Here is a 16,577-nt window from a genome sequence, read left to right as displayed (position 1 = left end):
TCGGTGACCAAATACTTATTTTCCTCCATAATTTGCAAATAAATTCTTTAAAAATCAAGACAATGTGATTGTGTGGATTTGTTTTCTCATTTTCTCTCTCATAGTTAAGGTCTACCTATGATGTCAATTACAGGCCTCTCTCATCTTTTTAAGTGGGAGAACTTGCACAGTTGGTGGCTGACTAAATACTTTTTTTCCCCACTGTACATTCCAATCAAGTTAACAATCATTAACGGAGCTGTGGAAAATATCATTAATTATATTTTTTACTTCTTCATACCCCATTTTATATTCCACTTTCTTAATCACTGTTTTGTTTGATTTTATTCCATGTATTGATGAGCTTTAAAATACAGCACTATGCAGTGTGTTGACACTTGGGCATTTATCTTTGATGATATGAATGAATTTGCACTTTAAGAAAAGAGTTTCGTTTATGTAGTTTTACATTTTGGGGCATGACACTCTGGCCTCTATGACGTTTCATACTATGTTCAGAAGACTATTTTGAAATGGAAAACAGTGGTCCATCAGAATTAGACCAGCCACCACCTTCTTCTCTGCTGCCTTTTTCTAATATTGCCAAATCTGTATTGCAGAGAAGTCTCTGGAGCAGTTAATATCTTGGGCAATGCTTCCAGTGAAAATTTGAGAGGCGGAGCATTTGGCAACTGGAAGATGAAGTAACAGAAGAAACGAAACTGTGAGATCAAAAAGTAGACACAGCAGAAAAGAAAGTGGAAGTATTATACAATATATTCAGTATTAAAGCCATGCCATTAGCAGTGGTGTCACAAGGGCTGCATCAATACTGCACAGTTAAGGCATTTTGACACTGCTTTATCTGCCATTGCTCAGCCCTATGGAGTTTGGGGATCAGTAGTTTTGTTAGCTATTTAGCCAGAGAGCTCTGGTAGCACAACAAACTAGAAATCCCTAGATTCCATAACACTGTGCCATGGTACTTAAAGCAATGTCAAACTGCATTAATTCTGCAGTGTGGTGGCAGCCTAGGGTTGGTGTCACCTTAGTACAACCTCATGTTGTCACCTCTGGGCAGAAAGCCACTCCACAGCTCCAGTGGGAGCCATGGGCACAGGGAGGGGTCCGGTCTTGGTTTCCTCCTCACACCAGCAGAGCAAAGGCAGGGATAGGACTGAGGGACTTTGAACTGGGGGCCCTAGGGGAAGGAGAAAGATGTGGCAGTGGCACTGGCTGCCACTGCCCTTACAGCAACTCTACTCAGTCTAATGCTCTGAAACCACCCGGCAGGCACCTGCTGAGTCCTCTTTCTTGCCACCACAGGATGAGCATCCCTGGGGAGAGAGCAAGAGGGAGAGATGGAGAAGTGGCAGCAGTCAGGGTGGGACACTTGCTGTCCTTTCTGCACTCTTGCCCACCTCAGTGGTGTCACTAGGGATGTGTGGATGGCAGCAGGCAACACCATCAGATGGGGTGAACACACAATGGGGTGCTCACTCTCTGCCCCCTTTCCAGCAGCCAAGGCACTTCTACTGTTCATCCACTGTGGCTGCTGGTGGAGGTGGGGTGTTGTTGTCACCCAGCAACCCCTTCCAGGTTGTAGCAGCAATGGACTCCTTACTTTCCCCAGAAGGAAACGGAGTCCATGGCCACCATTGCCACCACCTCTGCTCAGCCAGCAGCCCTCTCAGACCTGAAAGGGGACAGCGGGAAGCTTGCAGTACCTTTCCCAGATGCCTGGCACATTCGTATTATTGAAAGATAAAGAATTGCTCTATTTAGAAGGGGTTAATAACATCAGTGGATGGCACACTTATCTTTATTATGACAAACTTAAAGTTAATTCTGTGTAGGGTTGCCATAAGGCAGGACCTCGAAACTGGAACAAATGTAGGACAACATTTTCAAATGTAGGACATCTTTTTAAAGTGGAGGACACACAAAAAAATTTGATGATTTTTAAAAAATGTTAATATAAATGCGTGTTTCTTAGGCATGATCAAAATGGAGGACATTTTGGCATTATTCCTACACAGATGGCAGAAATGTACTTCCCTTTCTGGCCAAACCACCCCCCTCCATTCCAAACAGCACATTTCAGCATTGAACATGGCTTTATTTTAACATGGCCTCTTGCATATTTCAGAGGCTTATTGCATAACCAAACTCTTTGGGTTTCACACTGAAAATGGGTGAACATGGCTATGCATATTGAACATGTCAAGGTGGTTTAACAAGAAGTGGATTTGCCCTCGGTTTCAGGTGTCTTGCACCAACTATACTTCTCAGAAGTGTGTACTTGGTCAAGGGACTATGGTTTTTCTTCACTGTGCATGAGTTTGTAAAAATCAGAGCAACTTACATTGGCCATGCCTCAGAAGGTGGCTGATATCAATATCACCATCATCATCATTGTTAAAGCAGACCTTTTAGCATTAAAAGTACCGAAAATACATAGAAATGCACTTTGGAAAGTCACACTGTCTCACCTTCAGAAAGAGTGAGTGCATGCCTCAGAAACTGACTAATATCATCATCATCATCATCACCACTATCATTGTTAAAACAAAGCAGACCTGTACAAATGGAATGGAACTCCTCCTCCTCCTCCTGCTACTCTTCTTCTTCCTCCTCTTCTTCCTCCTGCTACTCTTCCTCCCTCTTCTTCTTCCTCCTCCTGCTACTCTTCCTCCCTCTTCCTCTACCTCCTCCCGCTACCACCTCCTCCTCCTCCTCCCTCCTTCTGCTACCTCCTCCTCCTTCCTTCTCCTGCTACCTCTTCCTCCTCCTTCCTTCCTCCCTCCTCCTCCTCCTCTGCTGGCCCCTGCACCCTCACCAGGCCTGGGCCAGCCCACATGGGGACTAGAGGAGGAGCTCCTCCTCTGGAGGCTGGCTGGCCAATGGGGGCAGACTGGAGCTCCGACAGCCTGCCCCCTGCCAGCAGCCATTGGCCAGCCAGTCCCAGGAGGAGAAACTCCTCCTATTTAGCCCTGCGCGTGGCCCTGCAGGCGTGCGCAGGGCTACAGGAAGCTGCCAGCTGGCACAAGGGCCGCGGCGGTGACAGCCTCGGTAGCGGTGGCATGCTGTGCGCGCTGCGTAAACACTGTGCACAACAGCCAGCACAGCTGCTGCTGGCACCAGCAGCAGAAGTGGACCCGGGGCAATCCCGGGTCCAGGAAGAAACCGGGACGGGGCGCCCCCGCCTGGTAAAAAAGCGGGATTGTCCCGCCAGGGGGCGGGACATGGCAACCCTAATTCTGAGTTTAAGGATCACTTTATTAGGAAGTCTGCTGAGAGTATGGTCTATGTATAAAAAGCTAGGTCCTTGGAAGTCCTGTCTTAATAGTCTATTTGTTTGTGTGTCTATATATATGAGTGTGTTTCTGTTCTGCATATATATTTTGTACTTTATAATAAAGTTTAAAAAAATACAATGATGCTAGGAAACATGGAAAGCAGTAGAAAGAGAGGAAGATGCCAGATGGTTAGACTCCATCAGGGACTGGGTGACCAAACATCTTCCCTTTCCATGACGTGTCCTACATTTCAGCCTTCTGTCCAGGAATTTCAAAATGTCCTCCATTTGGAGCACGGCTAAGAAGCATGCATTTATATTTTTATAAAGGGTTTTAGCGTTACTTTGGGAATGTCCTCAATTTTTCTCCAATGTCCAGCATTTTCCAGTGCCTTGTCCTCCTTGGCAACTAGGACATGGTCACCCTGATCAGGGAGGACATAGGACCTGCAAGACCTGAACAGAGAGGTTGAGAACAAGGGGTCTTAGCTGGATGTCTCATCCACAGGGTCACCATGAGTCAAAGTCAACTCAAGGGCAGTTAGCAACAAAAACCTAGTTTGGATTTAGAACTTTAAAGACAGCTGCCCCTCTGCCTGGGGAACAGCTATACCAGCGCATGTTTACTGGTATTGGTCTCATCCCCACACTCAAGCACACCACCCTCCACAGAAATTGCTTTATATGCTCAGTTCCTCTCTAATATTGTACTATCACTCCAATCCTTCAGCAAATTTCAACCTCCACATCTAGTGGTCCTGGCAGAACAATGAAGGATACAATTATATATAGAAGAAGCAATTACACACCCAGCCAAAGCATTACCTTAATGACTTTATCTGATACATGTGATACTGGGAGTTTTCTAATGATCATTCTCTCAAAGGGTTTTTAATATGCCCCTGAGGGCTGCCATGCAACATTGTTGTGATGGAACAAATGAGCAAGAATTAAGAAAGCAAGAAAACTTCTCCTTGCTGGGATTTATAGTAGTCTGCAATGTCACCGTAGCATGAAAAGATGCCTTGTGTGATAATGGTTTCAGGATGTGTACCTTTAGACTTTTTTCCACTTAATGTTTCTGTGTTTATAGCAAAGGCACATGGAAAACAAAACTTAAGCATGCCTTTTTTCTAATGTTTAAGGCACTTTGCAATTACATTCAGCCTTGCATCCTTCCATAGGTCACTCAAATGAGTATCTAACTTGTTGGGGGCAATTGGCTAACACTTTGTAAACCACCTAGGGAGTGCTTAGTTCAGGTAAGCAGTACAGAAATGTACTTGCTGTTGCTATTGCTACATACTACTTGTATGACCATCTGCCTACTCAGTGTCATTAATACTTTGCAAAAGTAACTTTCCATACATGCACACACACACACACACCTTGTAGATTCATTCCTAGGTTCCTACTGATCTTCCTTATCTTCCATGCAAACCATTTCCTCTAGGGCAGTGATGGTGAACCTTTTACAGACCGTGTGCCCAAACTGCAACCGAGACCCCACTTATTTATTATGAAGTGTCACATCTCTCTGGCTTTCTAGTAAGAAACTCTGGCAAACTCTGTGCTAGGGTGACAGCATGTGTGCCCACAGAGAGGGCTCTGAGTGCCACCTCTGGCACGCGTGCCATAGGTTCGCCATCACTGCTCTAGGGGTTTCACATGAAAGGGAAAAAAGATCACTGGTTTGGAAGGAACAAGGAAGGAAGCTCAAATGGGAAGATGGACTACAATCTCTTCCACTAATTCAATTGGTAAATCATAGTGGGCAGCTGGCCTTCGAACCAATAGCTACCTTCTGAACAAGCCAGATCTCTCCCCCCCCCCCCCCTCACATTTACACACAAATACACACACACACAAAACGGGAAGAGTTAATGAAAGATGATATTCATAGAGCAAAGTGTGGTCCTTGTGTTGGACTGCTACTGCCTTCTGCCCTAACAGTCAGTCAGTGATAAAAGAATGCTAGAAGCTGCAGTCCAACATGCGGATGACCGTAGGCCCTCTGCATCCACAGATTCTGTATCCACGAATTCAAGCATCCACAGCTTGAAAATATTTTTAAAATTCCCAAAAGGAAACCTTAATTTTGCCATTTTATATAGGAGACACCATTTTACTATCCATTGTATTTAATGGGACTTTAACTTCCATGGATTTTGGTATCTACGGTGGGTCCTGGACCCAAACCCCAGTGGAAACCAAGGGCCCACTATACTTTGTCCACCCATGCTATAGGAAAAGAACTTCAAGATAAGACTGAGCAAGAGAATTGCTTTCTAGAGATTGCAATGGACAGTCCATGAATGCCCTTACCGATTTGGTTCACTGGCCCTGGGCTTCAGCACTTTCTGAACCAAATCAGTAATGGCATTCGGTTGCTGCATCCACTGCCTCTGCTTTAGCAACAGTAGGGGATCTGGGTAATAGAGGTGATGGGGCTCCCTGAAGAACTCCAGTTCCACTGGATTTCAGCTTCAGTGATTTCAGAAAAGCAATCTGGGTGGGAAAGATTTCAGCACGAGTGCTGGACAGAAATGGAACCAAAAAGAACAGTTCAACAAACACTTTGGATTATGTTTCCAAACAAAAGTGATGAAGCCAGCAAAAAGGAACAGCTTGGTATGAATGGACAGCAATCCTAAAGCAGACAACAGCAATATTTGTCAGAGGAGATAGTATCAATTGGATGGATTTATCTACTCATATCCAATTAAAAGAGGAACTTTCTATACATCTCAGGCTAGGGAATCCTAGCATGCAACTCTTTGGCCAGGCATATGCATGCCAATTTCTTGGCTACAAACATCAATTGCTGTTAACTTTGGATTAAAATGGTTTTCTAGTCTAATGTTCTAAGCAATTTATTACCAAAGCACTTACAACATAGTTCTTCCTGATGTTCATCCCTTCTAGTTAATGGACTCAATCAACCATAAGTGCCCAAAAATACTTCAGAGAAAACTGATTACACTACTTCAGAAAAAAAATATTTCAGAGTACATTAGATTTTCTTTCTAGAAATAACAAACATGGGCATTCAAAGTATGAACAGGCATGACTGCTGTTGCCTGTCATTCCTCATTAGTCCAGCTCTTATGGGGCCAGAGATTGGGAGGTATGCAAGTCTGATCTCATTATCAGATAGGATTTTGGCTTTAGGAAAATAGAAAAGGCAGCTAGATTTCTTTCTTCATGTTTACATTTGAACCAATGGCCACAGAATAAATGGGTAGGATACAGGATATGGAGAATTTAGGATCCTACCATAATCTTGACCCTAATTAAATTGTTAGGAATAAAGGACATTTTAAATATGTGTATTAAGTCTTCAGCCCAGAGTTCTGTACTACCAGCTAAATGTGAAGTTGGAACTGTGCAATCCTTCTGAGGTGGAACTGAATCTCCCAGCATTCCTCACCAGTGGCTAGGCTGGTTTGGGCTGATGAAGTTACAGCCCAGCAACACAACTCCTCCCTGATTCAAAGCAACCACTGAAGAAGGTACCTGCTCAAGGAACACTTTATTTGGCTATTTTTATTTGCTTGTTTTCTAACCATTTCCCTATCTAAGTTGAATGAATGGGCCTATCAAATCTATTATAAGCTCTCTTGCTTAAGAGTTGGTGGTGGTGTCACAATGAGACTAACAAAGGGAAGAGGAACTCAGTAATCATAAATTGAGTGACCTTGTGTCTCACAACTCCTCTTCCTCATAACTAGCATTTATCTGGGGGCATCCAAAAGGCCCTCAACTTATTAAACATATTGACACCATCTTTTCCCAAATTGGTGCCTTTGAGACATGTTGGACTATAGCCCCCATTATCTCTAACTAGCACAGCAACAGGGTATCTTTAGTAGCATTTAGATACTGACCTTCCTCTTCTAGTGGGCAGTCCTTCATTTTTACTTCAAGTTTTATTAATTTTTTATTGCTGTCTCTTTCACATTTTGCTGTTTTAACATTCTAATACTTTTGAGCCAATTTACTTGTTTGTATTGTGAAAAATACATTTTTATTTATTGTGTTTATAAATGTAAATCTCCAAGAAGAAATAGCCAGTTTGCTGGTATATCAATATTTAAAATAAATAAATAATGATGGGATTATAATCCAACATATCTGGAAATTGGGGAAGCCTGCTGTACAGGCTTTGTCTGAGTGCTATACTCCTATGCAAAACAACAAGGAGTTCAAAGGCAACCAAAAAATACTCCATAAAGGCAGGGGTTTATACATAGACCCTTAAAGGGAAAGGGAATGACTGAATGTGGGGTAGAGAAAAAATTGTTCATCAAGTAATTATATGTTTCTATTGGAGAATGTCCCAAACAATGTGCAGATACAGGAAAAAAACCAAGCATGTCTTAGCATGTCACAGTGCAGATCCTCCTGTACAGGGTGATGTGAAAGCATAAATGGTTTAAGGAAGAAGAGCGACTTTAATGTACACCTAGGCCCCATACAGACAGGCCAAAATAAAGCTGCTTCGGTTCACTTTGGAGGTAAGCTGTTTAAATGAAGCATGCGTCCTAAGAGTCTGGAAGCTGTGCCAAAACCACGATCCAGTCCTAAGTATTGGAGCACAGCTTTGGTGCAGCTTCCGAACTCTTAGAACACATGCATCATTTAAACAGCATATCTCCAAAGTGACCCGAAGCAGCTTTATTTTGGCAGTCTGTATGTGGCCATAGAGAACAAATCTATCTGTGGCAGTTCTCATTAGTAGATGCTAGCAATTAATGTCTGGGGTTAATCTCATCAATCTGTCTTTCCTGTGAATCTCCACAAAACATTTGCCGAGCCACTGTTTATTGATTGAAGAACTACTGCAAATCACTGGTCTAAACCAAGATAATTGCTCTGCATTTTCTTCATCAGTTGATCTGGCTATTAGATAAGCTCAAATTTTAAAAATTCAAAGTTCACATACTTTTTAATATTTCTATCTGGACAACAGATAGAGGCTTTCTGGGGCTTCCCACAGTTCTTCATAAGAGGTATTTTCAATACAGTTTTATAGACAGGAGGGCATTGTCAAAATGAAATACAAAGCATTCCAAGTTTCCAGCAAATTTAGTTGATTTGGGATTTCAGAAATTTTGCAAGATGGGTTAAGACCACACAAAATGTTTACAAGACATGGTTAAAGACAGGATACATTTTTTCATGTCTTGTATAATTATACTGTTGGCAATATGCTTCATCCTTCTAAGTAATCAGATATATACCCACTCCTCATGACTTCTGCTCCAGAATATGATACACCATGGAGTTAGATCTGGGACTTCTGGTCCTCTGGCACCATGACTTTAACAGTACCTTCCATAACAGTCTTGCCACTTTCTACAACTGTACATGACACTGAAATATAAGCAAGACTTCTCTTCAGTTTCTTAATTTCTGCTGAGGCCAAAACCTCCTCTCCAGCATATAAAGGGTTTGGAAATTTAATTTCCTGAGAAAGAAAAACACATCCATGCCCAGGCATTTTTGTACCTAGAATGGCAGAGATAAGTCCATTGATTAAAACCCCATGTACAATGGTTCTGCCAAATCTTGTCTTCCTTGCATATTCCTCATCTAGGTGTAATGGGTTTGTGTCCCCTGTTAAGTCAGAAAAGGTGACAATATCCTTCTGTGTAAAAGTCTTAGTCAGCTCAGTCTTGTCTCCAACTTGCATGCATACAGGCTTAATGTAGGGTTGAGTGAAGAATGCAGTGATGGCTTCTGATTTTGTGAGAAACAATCCTTGGAGACTCGGAGACAAAAATCTGCATCTGGGCAATGGTATCAACATTTTGGACAGTTCTTTTTCATTCAGTTGCCTTTTCTGTGGATTTAATCTAGCACCAGCTCTCTGCTGTTCCCAGCTAATGCAAGAAGAAATGGAGAGGCCTAGGGAGAAAGGAAAATGCAAATATATTTGTAAATCAGAAGCAGGAAGGTACTAGTAGCCAAATCAATTCCTTTAGCACAGCAGTTCCCAAACTTTGGTCCTCCTGATATGTTAGACTTCAAGCTCCCAGAATTCCTAAAAGGTAGCTGAAGTGGCTAGGGCTGCTAGGAGTTGGTCCAAAATGCTTGTAAGACCAAAGTTTGGGAACTACTGCTTTAGCAGAAAGCAACATTTGAGCAACTCATGCTCAAATATGACAGTTGATTCATTATGATTAAAGGGCAGAAATGAGAGACATCAGTGAGGCTGACATATCACACACTATTCAACATTGTGTTCTAGTGTTCTTGCATGTCACAGTAAAGCAGGGATCCATGGAAACCCTGGCTTAATAGGGACGAGCATTGTACTGGAGCCTGCTTGCTCCTGCTTTCAACAGTATTTAAACAAACCATTATGAAACAGGTGTGGTTCCCAACCCTTCTCCCTTTTCTCTGAGAGACTGCAGCTTCATTGAGGTTTCTTAGCTAACCTGTATCTATCTGGAGTTACCCCTAGTCAATGTTTGGTTACCTGGGCTTCCAATTTGTGAACAACAGTATTATCCAGATAGGTAGATTAACATCAACACTTCCCTTAAGGATTCCTTAAGCATTGGAATTTTGGGATATTTAACAATGTCTGGTAATCTTTTAGGCTATGTATTTACTTTTCAATTACAGACATCCACTCCTCTTGGGAGTACTACTATTTATTGCAGACATCACTAGGCTCATAACTTACACAGACAATTTAGACTGACTTTTATTTACAAAGAATCCTGCCTTTTGCACAATGTAACTCAGTCATCCATCAACTAAGAAATACAATTTCATCACTTGTGGAACTATAAATCTCAAAAAAGATATCTGTGGAAGAAACCACACATTTCCACAGCCATCTCTAAACATTAATCCATATGTCAATACAGATGCATCTGTTATACATTTCTCTAGCAGGCATTTATCCAAGCAGAAAATATATATTTTACACTGCCTGTTATCTAGGAAGGAGGCTTACTATCTCCTACCAGCCTCTTAAGAACAGTATAAGCAGCAGCTGTTAGAAAAGAGCCTTAAGTAGTGGTGGAAGTGATCAAGAGACCAGTTATCAGGGCCAGAGTCAGCATATATAGTATATCTAGCCCCTCCATCTCTACCTATCATGAGTGCATTTCACTGGTCTTTTATTATCACCTATTTAGAAATGAGATTTACTGTTGTACATTAACTGCAAATACACTTTTGTTTATATTGTATTTGCTGATCCTCATATTCTACCAATGCTGGATGAACGTCACTGGTCTGGCTACCTGCTATCAAACATGACCCAATATGATTAAAGTTTCTTTCACTAATTAAATACACTTTTCTGTTTCTCTCTCTCTATCTTGGCTAGACTCTCCCACTTTTACTTTATTCCATCTTATATTTATAGTTATGTGGCTGAATGTCTGGAACAGGCTCCGGTATATGCTATTAGCTCTATGAAGACACCCATCACTGAGTATACTTATTTCCTTTCTTTCAATATAAAGACTTCTAGGCCCTAACGTTTGCAAAAAAAAATATTTTGGATAAATAAAACCCAAAGCCTGTAACAGTGGATCTTTCAGTCTATGCTTTATACACTGTGGTATGAGAACTCAACAGTGAGCCAGCTCTCTGGCTTATTTTCCTCCCAGTGAGCTAGAGAATAAATGCTTAAATGAACTCTGGATTATCAGAGAAAAGATAAGCCAGCCATGCTAGGTTTGCATGTCACAACAAACCATGGCCCTATGGTCCATCCCATTTTAATTACTTTAAGTGCATCTTCTGGAGCACTTAAAAATGGGCAACAACACTATAATGCATCCTCAACATTCTTCAGGATTATCTTATTCTATCAGAATTCAAGTAAAATTAGTCGATCGTGACAGGTAACTAGTGGTTTACATTTAGAAGGTGGTCCAGGACAAATGTAAGGCAGTGAGGAGAGGGGAGATCATTTTTGTAAGAGGTGACTTCAGAATGACTGAAGTAAAAATGTACTGTTGTTGCAATGTGCCCTCAAGTCATTTGTGATTTTTGGCAAACCTACCATGGGGGTTTCTTTGCAAGACTAGTTCAGAAGGGGTCTGCCATTGCCTTCCTCTGAGAAAGTGTAACTTGCCTAAGGTCATCCAATGGGTTTCTAAGGTTAAATGGGGATTTGAATCCTGGTCTCTGAGAGTCCTAGTGCAAAACTGAAATCAATACAACATGCTGGCTCTATAACTACATTAGCAAAGTAACATAGAAAGAACCAAACACTTATAGCATGATGAGGTTCTTCCAAAGTTGGGCAATAAGGTTTATTTATGCGTTATTTAATTTCTATCTCATCTGTCTATAGTAAGAATCAAAGGAAATGTACATTGAGACATAAAAGTACAGTATATTAAACAGACAAAAGATTTTAAAAAATACAATTCCACATTATTTCATCAAAACACACAAAGGTGCTATTTTTCAAATCAATCTCAAACAAAGAGATCTTGACTAAGATGAACACAGTATAATAAACATATTTCTACCAGCTGAATGTTCCTGGGCAACAGCCAAGCCTATTAAGCAAACAAGGGCATTAACTAAGCTTTGAACTTTGATCAGTAAGTTTGTAGTGGAGACAATGAAATGCAACTAACCAAACTGTATGAAACAGAACGCAAACGAATCAGCATAAATGAATGAACCAAATCAATGTCTCTCATGTTATGTCCCAACAATCACTCTAACAAACAACCTAGGCTCCACAGTGATAAAAATGAAAAGCCTAATTGTTTTCCAGGAAGTCTGGAATTTATATGTTTACAGACATTGTGTTTACAGATATTGTGTTATTATATTTACCAAATCATTTATCAGAACATTTATGTGTTTATTATGTTTACCATAAAACAGAGACAGAAACATAATTGGTAGTCTTTGGCAGGAAGCAACATATCAGTGACGCTCACTGGTGGACAGGAGATTAGAAGAAACACTGATTATTTAAAGCTGCTACCTGCATGTCAAAGGGTCACAAATGGATAATCTCTGGTGGGTAAGGTCAGGAGGAGACAGCATGTTACACTTATAGGATGATGTAAGGATTAAGGAAGAACAAATGCTTAGTAATTGTTATGAACTTCCTGCATCACACCTAGAATGGTCCTGTGTCCTACTGATGCTATTTGTACTAGTAGACGAGAACCACAGGTCCAACAATATATCAGTTGCTCCACCCAGAAAACCAACTGTAGCTACCTGGAATTGTTAGTGTTAGAGGGCAGAAATGAAACTACTCCAATTGTTTCATTATGAAAAAGCTATAGTACATATCTCAAAATGTTAAATATTTACAAGGAAAGCTAGAATATGTTTCTCAAAATGTTAATCCTTCCTAGAAATTCCTTATTTATACGTTATGCTACTGGTCACTAATTATTTTCGGCCACTCCAGCAAATGTTAGAAATAGATCACCCAAATATAATCTACTATACACAAGTCATAAACAAATACTAAACAAACTGTGAAGTGAGCAGATATCACAAAGACATCTCCCTCTATCTTTAGGCATCAACCCTATTTTGGGGTTACCACACAGAAATCATTGGGATTTATTTCTGAATAGACATGTATAGGGCTGCACTGCTATATGGTTTTATAATATAGGCTAGACTGACTGAATATTTTCTTAATGCTTACCTGTACTACCCTGAAAGCACAATTTCTGTTCTGATAGGAACCAAGCAATGTCAGAGCACTCCACAGCTTTACTAAGCCACTGTACAAATGATAGAATTAAGTACATTAATGAAAATTACCAGGACACTCGAGTAAAACAAGAAAAAACATGACATGATAAGTAAAAATAAAGATTACTAATCCTGCAGCCTCATTCAGTAAGATCTATAACCTTGCATTGCTAAAACTGTCTGATACACATTTTATGATGATCAATCAGAACAAACTGAGCAAACCTGATTTATTAACGCTGCACAATTAATGCTACCCTAACACGACAAACTCTCTCTTACTGTATAAGACATGCCCTTGCATAGGACTGGAAAAATCCCAAGAAACCTCTGGTTTTCAGAAGTTTGAATACTGCACTGGAATCTGTTTGCTTATTGTTAGCATAGTGAATGCGGACTACTAAGTACTGAAGCCTGGCTTCTTGGAATTTGAAATATTTTTCCAATCATAAACTTGGAAAGAGCAATAAAACAATTTGTGAAAGAAGAGCTATGGACCCAAAATGATTATTAGATGACACTCATACAGTTGAGTGGAATCAGTACTACATAGATCATCCAGGCTTCTGATATCTTGGATAAACATACAATGACTATATTCATTTCAATTATTAGAGAGTCTTGCTTTATATGACAAAGCTTGCCAAGAATGCATATTCAACATTTCTTACCTATTAGGTACTCTAAGTATTGCAGACAAGTTTTTTTCTTCATAAGTCAATACATCAACAGGCAAAGCTGCTCCAACCTAAAAGGAAATGTGTTACTGTTACTAAAAAGTAAGTTTAACACTCTAACACAAGAATAAAGAAAACCCTCCTGGCAACTTAAGTTGCATTCCCACATTTAAACACCATACCAAGTGTACAGACATCATTACAAGCTTGGTAAGTAGATCAAGCTAAACAGAGAAGGATTAGATTTCTTTCAAACACATTTCAGTCCAAATTCAAACAAGCAGGATATACAAAGAATGTATGTGGTAAGGGACACCAGAAAGGAAGGAACTACATAAGCCTTAATGAATATTGATTTGAATTTTCCCCACTGCTCTTTCCCTTCCCTTATTACTACTGCAATGTCTCAGCCCTTTAACAGTGGGAGAAACTGTTGCAATATCCTAGTTGAAGTAAAGAGCAGTACATGGTCAGGTTTTCTAAACAGCTGCAGGTTGTCTCAGGTTTAAAGGCCACAGCTAACAGCAAACTGAGTTGCAATTCTACAGACGCAATCCTTCTTTTCAGCTGGGACCCAATTAAATCAGGCGCTCTTTCAGTTACCCCACTATCTAATTTTCCTTGAGCCAATATTTCAAAAGTGTGAATCAAGCAGTTCTCCTGATGCTGTTGAACCACAACTCCCAGCACAGCTCTCACACTGGCTTTTTCTGGCTACGGTGGGTGGGTCTTGCAGTCCAACAAACACTGGGAGGGCCAAACGATTCTCTCTCTTCATATAGTTAATCAGAAATAGGAAAGAATTCACAGCTTTTCATCTCACAATAACAAGCATTCAACCACAAAAACAGCAACAACATACCTCTCCATGTAAACGTTTCAGAGCGGAGATGATGAGTTGCTTGAACTCGACAGCATTCAGGCTAATGTCAGCTTCTTGGAATTCCCTAAAATTTATTGTGAGTCTTGTTAATAATTATCATATATCATAAACATAATATGCTACACAAAAACCTTCAGAGGTGAATGGGGGGGGATATGAAAATTTGGAACTTGAACTTACAGATGGATCTTCAGATAATGATATTCAGAAACATTCTTGAGAACTATTCTTTCGTAGGAAGTAGGCTTGAAGCCGTTACTTTCATCATCGCATTCAATCATCTTAGCCAAATTCTAAAAATGGAAAACAGAACATATCAAAGCCTACTCTCAAAATCACAAATTGCAATTATAGTCAAATGTTACTTTTGCTTACAAAAAAGTATGGAATAAAGTGCTGGTATGATGTCTAATAACATCTGTCATTCTCTCAAGTTTATTTATTTATTAAATGTATTTATGTATGTATGTCCCTTCAAGTCCTCTGTCGATTTAAGGTGACCCCATGAATTCCATAGGGTTTTCTTAGGCAAGGAATACTCAGAAATAGTTTTGCCAGCTCCTTTACCTGAAATATAGCCCACAGCACCATGTATTCATTGATGGTTTACTTATTAAAATACTCATACCCTACTTTATATCAAAAGATCTCAAGACTGCATGCAAGTAGAATTGATTTAAGCAGTTTAAAACAATTTGAAACATTAAAAATAATTTAAAGAGACTACAAATATATTGAATTTAATAAGTTGCAAGAGTTTAAAAGGTAAAAACAGTTTAGAACCATTTGAATGTATATTTTAGAACAGATCAATTAAGGGCCAGTACAGATGGTCCTAAAGGGGAGGGCCTTGATGCTGTCCCTTTGAGCACTGAATCAGGGCCGTGGCAACTGTATGATGCAGCCCCAATATGGCGTTTTTCCGGCCCAAAAAGAAGCGTCAAAATGCCACGCCCTCACAACGTCCCTAAACATTGTGTATTGTGTTGGTGTGTTCAGGCTCTAAATCCCACAAACGTTAATAAACAGGATTTTATTCAGTGCTGTAATGAACCCAGAGTTGGCATCAATCATATCTTCAGAAGTCATTTTACAGCTTGGATGCCACAAGCTGTTTCCCACTACTTTAGACAGTGTTTTGACTCTACTGATGAAATACAGAGAATTGCCCTCATACAGACAGGCAGACATATATAGAGGAAGGTGTCACTATAAGTATCAAGGCCCCAAACCATTTGCCTATTTATTACCCAAAGGAATTACAGATCTCAAAGCATACACTATTTTCTCCTTGGAAACACAAGCTTCTGAGCATGACACCCCAGGCCTGTAAACAAGCTGTCCCTGCCAAGTAAGAATTATTTGGGAAGAACCAACCTTTGGGAACTGGACAGAAAGCAGAGATAATCAGTGCCTCAGGTCATTCACTGGGATCAACTAGAAGCTGATATAAAAGACCACTGGTTGAAACCCTGAAGATGTACTTAAACACTGGGTTAAATAGATAAATAGTCTGAACTGATATAAACCACCTTTTTATGCTACTAAACTTTGCAAACATTTTTGTTTTCTTTTGTCCACAAATGACTACCACAGGCATATGTCTGCAAGAAAGGTTATGTGGGCTTGTAGATATTGTTGCCCTGGTGGCAGTTTAAGAGACTGAGCTACAATCAAATCCCTGGTTTGAACCCTGCCCTTATCATTAATCCCACATCCAGTAGGTATCCTTTGACAAGCTATTCTCTCACCGGCTCAAGCCCTTCTTTAATACGGAACGTAACAGAAGCCAAAATCAGTCCATATCTCTCAGCTTGTACCGCAAAAACACTGGTCCATGCCCTAGTGGTCTCATGACTAGACTACTGTAACCTCCTGTAACCTAGACTACTGTAACCAGATTCCTGGAATCTTCTTCCTCTGCATGCACAGCTCATCACTTCCTTAACCAGCTTTAAGGCTGAGCTGAAAACCATATTGTTTAGGGAAGCGTTCTCAGGGAATTTGTGATTGTCATCTGGCTGTCTGA

At 40.4% G+C, this 16,577-nt stretch overlaps 2 protein-coding genes across 5 annotated transcripts in view; both read right to left on the bottom strand.

The window, feature by feature from the left end:
* Nucleotides 1-8,346: 8,346 nt before the first annotated feature.
* On the bottom strand, nt 8,347-9,089 carry HTD2 (hydroxyacyl-thioester dehydratase type 2). Its single transcript, XM_089493719.1, has one exon. It carries the CDS (start codon nt 9,087-9,089, stop codon nt 8,565-8,567), a length of 525 nt encoding a protein of 174 aa, XP_089349845.1. The 3' UTR covers nt 8,347-8,564.
* A 9-nt stretch (nt 9,090-9,098) lies between these two features.
* The window catches only part of RPP14 (ribonuclease P/MRP subunit p14), a 58,936-nt gene continuing 51,457 nt past the window's right edge, over nt 9,099-16,577 (bottom strand). For all 4 annotated transcript variants that reach the window (XM_089493868.1, XM_089493831.1, XM_089493859.1 and 1 more), the window contains exons 3-7: nt 14,729-14,841; nt 14,528-14,612; nt 13,660-13,736; nt 12,939-13,017; nt 9,099-9,187 (exon numbers count right to left, since the gene is read on the bottom strand). In XM_089493868.1, coding sequence (XP_089349994.1) covers nt 9,131-9,187; nt 12,939-13,017; nt 13,660-13,736; nt 14,528-14,612; nt 14,729-14,829 — 399 coding nt within the window. In that variant the 5' untranslated portion in view covers nt 14,830-14,841 and the 3' untranslated portion in view covers nt 9,099-9,130. The remainder of the gene's footprint in view (nt 9,188-12,938; nt 13,018-13,659; nt 13,737-14,527; nt 14,613-14,728; nt 14,842-16,577) is intronic.

The sequence above is a fragment of the Sceloporus occidentalis genome, unplaced genomic scaffold (genome assembly GCF_023333645.1).
Source record: "Sceloporus occidentalis isolate IW3139 unplaced genomic scaffold, rSceOcc1.0.p SCAF_1, whole genome shotgun sequence".
Classification (NCBI taxonomy): Eukaryota; Metazoa; Chordata; class Lepidosauria; order Squamata; family Phrynosomatidae; genus Sceloporus; species Sceloporus occidentalis.
The sequence above is the reverse complement of the archived record's forward strand: the minus strand, read 5'-3'. Positions and strand labels throughout refer to the sequence as shown.

What these genes read in the sequence shown, in the direction of transcription:
- HTD2 (XM_089493719.1), bottom strand. Translation starts at nt 9,089, where the DNA reads ATGTTGATACCATTGCCCAGATGCAGATTTTTGTCTCCGAGTCTCCAA.